Source organism: Mustela nigripes, chromosome 1, assembly GCF_022355385.1.
Source record: "Mustela nigripes isolate SB6536 chromosome 1, MUSNIG.SB6536, whole genome shotgun sequence".
NCBI lineage: Eukaryota > Metazoa > Chordata > Mammalia > Carnivora > Mustelidae > Mustela > Mustela nigripes.
In genome coordinates, this window is record NC_081557.1 from 144,618,027 (window position 1) to 144,629,488 (window position 11,462).

At 37.4% G+C, this 11,462-nt stretch overlaps 1 protein-coding gene across 2 annotated transcripts in view; it reads left to right on the plus strand.

Moving 5' to 3' along the window:
• The window catches only part of PDGFC (platelet derived growth factor C), a 206,200-nt gene extending 202,909 nt beyond the window's left edge, over positions 1-3,291 (plus strand). For both annotated transcript variants that reach the window (XM_059374687.1, XM_059374698.1), the window contains one exon: positions 1,462-3,291. In XM_059374687.1, the coding sequence (XP_059230670.1) occupies positions 1,462-1,578 (117 nt within the window). In that variant the 3' untranslated portion in view covers positions 1,579-3,291. The remainder of the gene's footprint in view (positions 1-1,461) is intronic.
• The last annotated feature ends 8,171 nt before the right edge of the window (positions 3,292-11,462 follow it).

The window sequence follows — 11,462 nt, forward strand, 5'->3', positions numbered from 1 at the left end:
GTAATTTTTGTTCTAGAATTGTGAGTGTAACAGAAAATCTGCTTTAAAAGTTTCCTGTTTCTCATGGTTAGCCCAAGACTTTGCAGTTTAGCTCTCTAGGAAGAAAGTTACTAAAGAAGTAGAACATATGGCTAATAATATAGTCTGAGTTTTTATAAAGTTATTATCTATCACTGTAACTTTAATAATTCATCTTTGGCCCAAGTGCAAATACTGGTTATGCCCCTATTCTCTCTAAAGCTTCTGTTCACTCATGTGTAAAATAGGAGTAATAATTCTAAATTACTTCACAGAATTCTTGTGAGTTAAAGTATGTAAAAACATTATTACAGTGCCTGGTACCCAGTAAGCATTCAAAAAATGTTAGCTGATTAACCTTTGATATGACCACATACTCTAAATGCGGTATACATTCTCTACTTTTCTCTTTTAAATCTTCAAATGGAACAGTCATAAGACTTGACTTGTGGATTAACGAATATTTCCGAGAAGGGTATCCTTTAGAAGGTGCTCTATGAAGTTATCTTTGTCTTGCCCAGAGAGCAGAGCAATTAGACCACCTCGTACTATTATGTGCTCTGGTCTTCGTTCATAATCTGAACAAACACAATTCCCGAAATGTTATTGTTTCTATTCTAAGAAGCACAAACACATATTGAATAGGTAGCTCTTAGCAAATACTTCAGATAATCTTTTATAGAATCCGTATATGTGTCCTCCTGCCACAGTGTTAAAAAGAAATATCTTTAGTATCGGAGTCTACTTTATGTTTTTATTAAAAAGCCAGACTGCACATTAACTTCATTTAATAGAGGCATCATTGTTATTAAAGCTCAGCCTTCCCTACAGTGGGCAGTAGGATCCAGCTGCCCATAGTTAGCTGGGACGGAGGCTGATGTCTATGAAGTACATCTAATCCGTCGCATCAAGTTTATAGAGGACTTGAAGTGTAGCCAAGAAAATTAATGAGTGGTATAATGGAGCAAACTCAGCTGTAGCTGATCGTGTTTCCTTCCGTGGTATGGTAGTATTTGTATTGCTTGGAATATAAATATTTGTTACATGTGTGAAAAAAGGAATGAGTGAAAGAAACCAACAAGCAGGAAAAAGACTGGGCAGTCGTGGTTTTCGAATACTTAATCAAGGTGACATTCTCTGCAATATTGTCTGGGGAGTAAACTAAAGAGCACACAGTAAGACTTTGAACCTAAGGACTGTTCTCTGTCCTTCCGAGTGGCTGGTATTAAAAGGGCCTTTCTTTTTTAAAAGCATGCTGATCATTTAGGATCTCTCTGAGGGGTCGGGGAGCGTGTTCATGATGCCTTCACTAGGAAATTCAAAATTTTGTCCAAGTCCTCGTTGGGTCCCAAGATGCTTTCCTGAAATGTTACTTGCCCATGAAATCCGAAGTCACAGACGTTGGCTGATTTTATAGATGGCTTCTCTGTTGTTCCCTTTCAGGTCCTTCAGTTGAGACCAAAGAGCGGTGTGCGGGGATTGCATAAATCTCTCACAGACGTGGCCCTGGAGCACCACGAGGAGTGTGACTGTGTGTGCAGAGGGCACACAGGAGGATAACCGCATCCGCCGGTGCAGCCTCTCCCAGAGCAGTGCAGCTCCGTGGCTCATCTGTTCTAGAACTTGTGCATTATCTCCCAACCATAATCTCAGTTGTTTGCTTCAGGGACCTTTCATCTTCAGGATTTACGGAGTGTTCCAAAAGAGGAGACACCAAACGAAATTGGAAGTTGTGCAACAGTTCTGTTGAGAGGAGGCCCGAAAGACAGGAGAAAAGGTCTTTGGTCGCAGAAACAAAATGAAATGTTGTCCATCACTAGCTAGTTATAAAGTTGCCATGTCCTTACTCAGCTAGCTGTGTTGTTTATCAGCTGTCTCCCCATGGCTTAGGCTAATGTCAGTACAGGAAAGAACTGTGCACACAAGAGTGGCTGATTCTGTTGCCTTGCTTAACTCTCAAGCTCCGTGTTCTGGGCCTCAAATCGCAGAAACCTGGAATTGTTTCCTTAGATCCACATATATAAACCAGAGTGCTCTATGTTCTACAAACGTGGTTCTTAAAAAAGAACTCTGTTGCTATGAATCAAACTTGTGTCATGCTGATAGGAAAGACTGGATTTTCCATATTTCTTACTAAAATTGCTACCATTTAGAAGAAGAGAACTACATTCATGGTTTGGAAGAGACAAACCTGAAAAGAAGAGTGGCCTTATCTTCACTTTATCTATAAGTTGGTTTATTTGTTTTATTGTGTACATTTTTATATTCTCCTTTTGACATTATAACTGTTTGCTTTTCTAATCTTGTTAAATATATCTATTTTTACCAAAGGTATTTAATATTCTTTTTTATGACAACCTAGATCAACTATTTTTAGCGTGGTAAATTTTTCTAAACAGAATTGTTATAGCCAGAGGAGCAAAGATGATATAAAATATTGTTGCTCTGACAAAAATACATGTATTTCATTCTCATACGGTGCTAGAGCTTAGATTAATCTGCATTTTAAAATACTGAAGTGGGAAATCAATAGAATTCGATAAGTCACAAAGACTTTTTGAAAATAAATGATCATATCTTCTACCCCTGCTATTGGAAATGCAAATAAAAAGCAACATACAAACATAGGCATTCAGATACAATCGTGAGTAAACCCTAGCCCTTCCTTTGGGAAGTGTGAGCCTAGCTCAGAAGAAAAAAAGCACCTTGAAAAGAGACTGGACAGCTCACTGATAAAGCATACCCTGCTGTCCTGTAGGAACACATCCTATTTATTGTGATGGTCTGGTTTTATTATCTTTAAACTCTGTTCCATACCCTTGTATAAATCCATGGATATTTTTATGTACAGAAGTATATCCTTTAACCCATTCACTTATTGTACTCTCTGGCAACTGAAATGAAAATCAGTAAAATACTTCGCTTGTACAATGCTTAATATTGTGCCTAGGTTATGCAGTGACTATTTGAATTAAAAATGTATTGAATCACCAAATAAAAAAAGAAAATGTGGCTATTTTGGGGAGAAACAGAGCGTGTGTGTATGTGTGCGCATGCACAGGCATGAGCACCCAAGATTTGTCTCTTGAGCTCCAAGGAAAGAGATCGAGTTTCATGTTAACCGTGATTTCCATCATGCAAGGGTCTGTGTCAGTTCAAAAGACAGGTAGAAAAGCGCCCAAGTTTCCCTGTCTCTTGTCTCCGGTGTTTCGGAGCGGTTTTCTTTTTCTCACTGGTATCTGGTAAATTAAATTGCACCTGACTTGCAAGTTTCATGTGATTTTATGAAATGCTTAGCAATCGATTATACGGCAGTTTGAAACAAACAAACAAAAATCTTGTAACTTCCCCCCATCTTCATTTTCAGTGGTCGATATTAAGTGGGATGAGCATGAATGGATGGGACACACAGACTAAAGGTACCTCCACAGCCCGCTTCAAGGGTGTGGCTGCTCACCTTCAGGGCGTATTTCCATTCCAGGCTTGTGTGTTAACCTCTGCCTTTCTGCCTGGCCCAGAAGGCTGGCGCCCAGGGCCCTGCTGTCTTCAGACTCCTCCTCTAGGTCTGGGCAGTCCCCTTTCTGGGCATTTTCCCACCCAGCCGTCCTACCCTATGCCCAGCCACCTGGGGAACAAATAAATACGTATACACATGCCGTCTTACTGACTCACCTTTGCATGGTTCTGTCCCAGCCCCGGAGAGGCGTACTGGACGTAGCTTCATTGAGCTCCGCTGAAAACCCAGCGCAGGGTGTCTCCCTCTTGGTGGTTTACAACTCGCATTAGCATAGCAGAGACTCTACTAAATCTGGCTGTAAATGACCCGTGTAACTGCGTGATGCAGCGCCTCCAGCCACTGAACGGAACCCCTTTCCTTCTTCTTTTTGAGTATTTATTTTTTGCTTACTTAAGATGCGAAAAGCCAAAACAAATTGCTTTGTGAAGGTAGCCCCACATGCTGGCGCCAGTGAGCAGGAAGAGGGTGAGGGCTCACGGCTTCATGCTTATTCACACGTAGACCTTGTATATTTGACTTGAAATAAAAAAAAAAAAAAGTCCAGCCCAGGTTTTAATGGCACAGGTGACCGTAGTTTTCAGAATCCCCAAAAAATATTGTCCATATTGACCACCACTGTGTTCTATGTGATATCTTTGATTTGTGCCCTTTGTCCCTTGCGATGGACTGTTTTGCCACCCTGTGGTTTTTGAAATAAAGACCAAACCTTAATTGGCACAAGGCAGGCTTTCATGTCTAGTTTTCATTTTCTATGTCTCGTTCCCTTTCTCATCGAGCAGTAGGGGTATGCACTTTGGAAAGGTGCAAATGGCAAAGGAATGAGAATTTACACTGGGAAAATACCTTGGCTTGATTTTGTTCTTCTCAGTGCCTCCCTCTCTCCAGGGCATTTACTTAAGCTTGTGATTTGGTCTAAGGAAAGGCAAAAAATACAAGTTGCACTTAACATCATGTATTCAATATAATGAAATATCCTTATTTCCAAGAAGATTCTGACATTTTAATCTATTTTAATTATATATTGTACATGCATTTCAAGTTATAAAAAATCACTATCCTTTACATTCATAAGAAGTAAAAAACCCGAAAATATAATCAATCTCTTGCATTACATCTTATTTTTCCTTCATGCTTCATACGTAATCAATCAAGTCCCACTGGCTTTACCTTTCCAAAAATCTGCTTTGTGTCTCCACAGCTCTGTTTCCATTTCTGCCGCGTCTGCCCTGATCTAGAGCTGCGTGGCTCAGTGCCATTCTGCTGCTCACTCTCCTTTCTCCAGTTGTCTGGTCCCTGGTCTCACTCCCTTCTGATCCCCCCTTCACACCACGAATTGGGGGGGGCACTTTCCAACAAATCTGATTATATCACTGGGGCGGAAATTTACAATTGAACTCTGTGAGATTAAATTGTAATTCTTTGCATGGCACTCAGAGTTTATTATAATCTCATTGTTTCTACTCATTTTGCACCATCAAGCCTAACATACAGCTCCAGTGAATGAATACACCTAACAGTTTCATGACAGTATCAATACTTGCCCGCATCTCAGTGCAGGCTCACACTGTGCTTTTTCATTGTTCCTGTACTTGCCTGTCTTGTTAGCTTCTTCTCAAATCTCAGCTCAAATGCCACTCCTCAACAAAGCTTTTTTTCCTTGACTCCCACTGGAATTAAGCCATTTCCCCTATGCTCCAGGAATATTGCAATTATACATATTATCCTATTGACTATAATTAACCCGCCCTCCTCTTGGTTTCTCAGACACCTGGTCTAATGAACAAATGATTTTTTTTCTTTTTTTATGTTTTTAGATATAGCAGCGAATATGATATGGAGACCCTCAAGATTCTAAATATGGCTTACAGATGAAAGAATTAGTACATAGGAGTTTGGTATATTTTATTGTAATCAATCCAGTCTACTGGTTTTGTTGGGGCACTTGTCCCCATGATTACAGCATGCAGACAAGAACATCCTTTATCTCTTGAAGTGACATAATGATTTTCCTTGAAACTACATGTTTGGTTTTCCAGTTAATGAGTTTTCTACCAACCGTATCTCAGTTATCACTTCTATTTAAGTTAAGGACATTTAATAATTCATTTATGTATTATTCATATTTTGGAGACATCCTATAGTATGATTAATTTTTGTGAGTCAGAATTTAAAAGTCTTTAGGATGTGAAATACAGACATCAGCAATTGATGATTCATAGTCTACCTCATTTACCTCCTTTGACTCATTTTGCATCATCAAACCCCATGTACAATTCTAGCGAATACTCACAGTTTCCCGTAAATGCCAATATCTCTGCATTTGCTAGCACAGGCTGTGTTCTCTTTTTGAAATACTGTTCCTGCACTTACCTATTTCAATAACTCCCTCTCCTCTCTGTCAAAAGGTTAATTACATGCTTTTGTACTCTACCTCAGAAAGCAATTGGCACAGCCACCTACCCCAAATCCAATTTCTTTCAAAACTGCCAAGTCCCTTACAGTGAGTCTTACTCACTATACATCTAGGTTAGTTTAAGTAAGAGATCTAGTACTTTGGCAGGAAGTTTATTTTAAGATTAATAACTATCATTTTTTTAAATTTACATATGCAATCCCAACCACCTTTTTTACAGAAATTAGAAATCAGATCCTAAAATTCATTTTGGAAGCTCAAGGCACTCAAAATAGTGAAAAAATCTGGAAAAACGACATAGTTGGAGGACTCACACTTCCTGATTTCAAAATTTACTGCAAAGCTATAGGAATGCTGTGGTAAATGTAGTTAAGTTTAGATTTACGGAGCAATGGAATGGAATTGAGAATCAAGAAACAAACCTTCACATTAGTAGTTAATTGATTTTGACAAGGATGTCAAGAGAATGCAATGGTGAAAGAGTATTTTCAACAAATGTGCCAGGACAACTGGAGATCCACATGTAAAATAATGAATTTGGTATCTCACACCATATACAAAAAGTTAGCTCAATGAATCAAAGATCTAAATGTCAGAGACAAAACTATGAAACTCAGATATAAAGAAAAATATTTTGATGGCTTTAGTTTAGGCAGTCTTTTCTCAGATATGACTCCAAAAGCACAAGCCAAAAAAGAAAAAAAAATGAAGTGAACATCATCAAAATTAAAACTTTTGTGCTTCAAAGGACACAATAAAAATAAAAGATTACCTGCATATTAAGAGAAAATGTTTGCAATTCATATATTTAGCTAGAGTCCTTCTCTAGATTATGCAAACAAACTCTTACAACAACAATAAAAAGAAAATTCAATGGAAAAATGACCAAAGGACTTGAATACACATTCCTAAAAATATAAGAAAGAAAAGAAAAGCATACAAATCACCAATAAACACATAAAAAGATAGCCAAGGTCATTCGTCATTAGGGAAAATGCAAATCAAAACCACAATGAAATACAGCTACCAGGACATCTAGAATGAAAAAGATACCAATAATCAATGTTGGTGAAAATGTAGAAAAATTAGAAACTTGCCATGCAGGAAAACAGTTATACAGGTCTTTAAAGGGGTAAACATAGAATTAACACAGGAATCAGTATTTTACTCGTAGGCATATACTCAAGAAAACTGAAAATCCTGCACACAAAAGGACATAAGAATATTTTTCAAAATAGTCAAAAAATAGAAATCACCAACTAAGATGTGTGCTATATTCACACAATTGAATAGTATTAGGCAATAAAATGGAATAAAGTACTGACACTTGTTATAGTATGGGTGAACCCTGGAAAACAATGCTAAGTAAAGGAAGCGGTTCACAAAAGACTACATAGTATATAATTCCATTTATATGAAACATTCAGGATAGAAAATCCTTCCAGAAGGATAGTGTATTTGTATTTGTCAGGGGCTGGAAGAGGGGGATAAACTGGCAGTGACTACAAATGGACTCCGGGTTTCTTTTAGGAGTGATAAAAAGATTCTGAAATTAGACAGCGGTGATAGTTGTGGGATTATCTAAAAATCACTGAATTCTATGTTTTGAAAAGTAGGGTTTTTTTTTTTATTTGTCATCTGAATTACATCTCAATAAAACTATTTTGTTTTGTTTTGTTTTGTTTTGTTTTACTTATAGATGCTGGGGCACCTCGGTGGCTCAGTCGGTTCTGTGTTGACTCTTGATTTCTGCTCAGGTCATGATCTCAGGGTCATGAGATGAAGCCCCCAGGTCAGGCTCTGCACTCAGGTGGGGGGTCTGCTTAGAATTCTTTCTCTCCCTCCCCCTCTGCCTCTGCTCCTTCCAAGCTCTCTCTCCCTCTCTCAAATAAATCTTTAAAAAGTTCAGATGCATTTACTGCAGCATTTTAGAAATAACCTCCCAAAAAGAAAGCAAACAAGAAATAATTAAAAAGCAAAGGAACAGAAAAATTAAAAAAAAAAAAAAACAGACATCTACAATTTTATCACCCTAGTGCAAGCTATTTCTAACTAAGCATATAGGTTTGCAGATAAATGAATGGCGGTGTGATACACATGGACTCAGTTCCATCCCTTGCAGTCACATTCAATATTGACACCTTCACCTTGGCTTAATGGTGTTAGGAGTATATTTTCCCATTTGAATTTGGTCTTTGCCATATGTCTTGCTCTAACCAACAGGATAAAAGTGCCTGTGACACATGCTAAGGCTTCAGATGTGCTGGCATGGCTGGGTTTGCTTCTCTTTGACTTCTGACATCACCACAAGAAGACTATGCTCCAGAAACTTCACTGGTCCAAGGGTGCCTGGTACAGATTTAAACCCAATCGGTGTCATGGAGTCGAGTCCTGCTGAGTCCAGCCAACCCCCCAAATGCCTGGGTAAGACATGAATGATTCTTTCGTAAGTCACCGTGATTTTCAGAGTGTTTGGTATGCAACGTTATTTGGCAATAATAGATACATATTATTTCATTTAAAGAGGTCATACACACTATGTTTTAGTAAAACTATCATATATATCTTTACTTGAAACTATGGACCCCCCAAAATGAAAAAAGAATAGAAAATATACACTTTGGAAAACGTTCCATCAACACAAAATGTTTCTTGTTTTAAAGTTTTTATTTATTTATTTGAGAAAGAAAGGGAGCTCAAGTCAGGGGTAGGGGAAGAGCGAGAAGCAGACTCCCTGCTGATCAGGACGCCAGAAGTAGGACTTGATCCCAGGACCCTGGGATCATGCTTGAGCCAAAGGCAGACGCTTAAGCACTGAACCACCCACGTACCCAACACAAAATTCTTCTAAAGAGTCTTGCTAAGGCTGTGGGGGGAAAAATGTGATTGAAAAGACTAAAACCACAAGACCATTTACTAAGCATTGCTTTTATTTCAATCATTATCTGCTAATACACTATTATGAAAAAGAAATAAGCTGACAGTTTATCCTAACTCTTCATAAACAATGAATTTTGGAACACACACAAAAATTAAATTAAATTAAATCTAAAAAAAGAAATAAAAAATATTAAATTTTAAATGGAAAAAACATGCTCATTTGTGTTAATTATATTATTTGTTTTATTTTAACAAATGTTTAATTAATATAAAATATTTAATAAAAATGTTTTATATTTATATTTTAATAAACTTTTTTTATATCATGAACTACTTTGGGAAATTTTCATCCATTTTTTAGGTTATTATTCTTTCCAAACTTTGTTCCTTCTTTCTCTTTCCCCCACCTTCTCTGCTCCTTTCTTCCTCTCCTTCTTCCTTCCCTATCTTCTCTTCTCATTTCCTTCCTTCCCTCCTTGCTCTACTTTTAAAACACAAGTTTAGGGGCGCCTGGGTGGCTCAGTGGGTTAAGCCGCTGCCTTCGGCTCGGGTCATGATCTCAGGGTCCTGGGATCGAGTCCCGCATCGGGCTCTCTGCTCAGCGGGGAGCCTGCTTCCTCCTCTCTCTCTCTCTCTCTGCCTGCCTCCCTGCCTACTTGTGATCTCTCTCTGTCAAATAAATAAATAAAATCTTAAAAAAAAACACACACACACACAAGTTTATATGCATAATTTCCATGCTTTTAAATTTTCTTCTGATCATTTACATAATGCATAGACTATGTCCAGACTACTGTTTACTCTGATGTGATAGAGTGGATTCTTGATTCCATTTTTACTTTTCTAAAACTCATTTCCCAAACAGGACCACAGTTTGAGGATTAAATGTTATATTCTATTTAGTTTTGTTTCTTTTGGAGAAAGGAGGTTGTGAGCACTTGGAATGTGCGACCTTTGAAGAAAGAATTCTGCTCAGCTTCCTCCCAGTGTATTTTGCTGAGATTCACTCTGGCAACAGCCTGTATCTATTCTTCTTGGAGTGGGGCAAGGGGACAGACAAAATAGGTTTCAGATCTTATTCATTACTCAGTGTGAAGACCTTGAGGCTATACTTTCATCTAAGGGCATCAGTCTCTACTTTTCAGTTTCCGTGTTTCATCTGAATCTCCCCAGAAACGATTTCCGCTGCCCTTCTACTCGCAGCAGAGAAAAGAGAACACTACCTCTTCTGACCACCACTCTTCAAAGTTAGCCGTATTGCTGACAATGCTCAGATCCGGATTTCAGAAATAGGCATTAGAATGGGAATTACCCTAAGCCTCACCATAAAGCTGCTCTTTTATTCTTAAACTCTCCTCCTCTGAAGTTTATAGCATGAAGTATGTCTCTCACTAGATGCTGTTAAACAAATGAACTTTTTGCTGGCTGGACTTTGGTCTGCAATTCGACTCTCTTTCAACGTTACTATCCTGATGTTAGGTAGTATTTCAATATGGCAAATTTGTTACAATTCCAGCAATAATTTAATTTCGCCTTAAATCTTTGTTCTTTGTTACATAAGCTATTTCAAATCTTTGTTCTTTGTTAAATAAGCTATTTCCGTTTTTCTACTTAATAACTAAATACTGTATGACCCCGTGAAAGCTTTTGTATTTTGCAATTAAATCTTCTTCAGATTTAATTTATAAATGTATTAATGATGTTCAGTACTAGGTGGTATAAGATAGTCTGCCCATTGTAGAGAAAACTGACATTTCGCCCTGTTTTCTTTTGTCATGTGCTAAGTTCTTCCACAAAACTCAGGGGAAAAGTAGGATAATTTTCCAAGCTGAATTTAAAACAGTTTTGCATGAGTACTTTTTAATCTCCCGTTTAGGGAAAATATCAAATTATTATAAATCTTATGATGATCTTAACTCCATTAATAAGTATTTTTACTAAGAAGTACAAAATTTAGTTCTTTTACAAGAGCTTAGTATTAAGCCCTTAATTGACACCTCTGATATAAATCAAGTATACAACAGCTTACTAAATACTATGTGAGTATCTTTTAACCAAGAGATCCTACCAAAAAAAATTTATCAATTTTAATACAGTTATTTAAGTTTCTGCTCTCCTTAATGATATACAATGAGCTCCAATGACATCCCCAGATAGATACATATAAAATCTCTTTTGTACAATATAACTTAGTTTCTTACAGAGCTAAAATGTCTATATATTTAATAATAATAATAAACAATGGATACATTTTGAGAAGAAATTTTCTCCAAAATCTGGAAAATAAGATGTATTCCTGTTGTTCTCTATTGAGCTCCAACAAGGACTGATATTACTATCTCCTAATCCAGATGCTAATTTTTTAAAGATGGTACCTATGGCAGTGGTTATCTTCCAAATTTCCAGAATGGCATTCTTAATTTCAGATAAGTATTTATAGATCAACAGCTACCTGTCACATATATCAGGAAGGAGATCTATTACAAGAAGAGTAAGAATTACATGACTAATTCATTGGCTAGAGTTTGATTTGCTTTGTTTTCAGTCCTAAAGCTGTGATCTGAAGACTTGATTTGCCAGCATTTGAGCAGAAGTATCAAGGAAGAAGCTGAGTGTTCTTTTCCCAGTCTATCA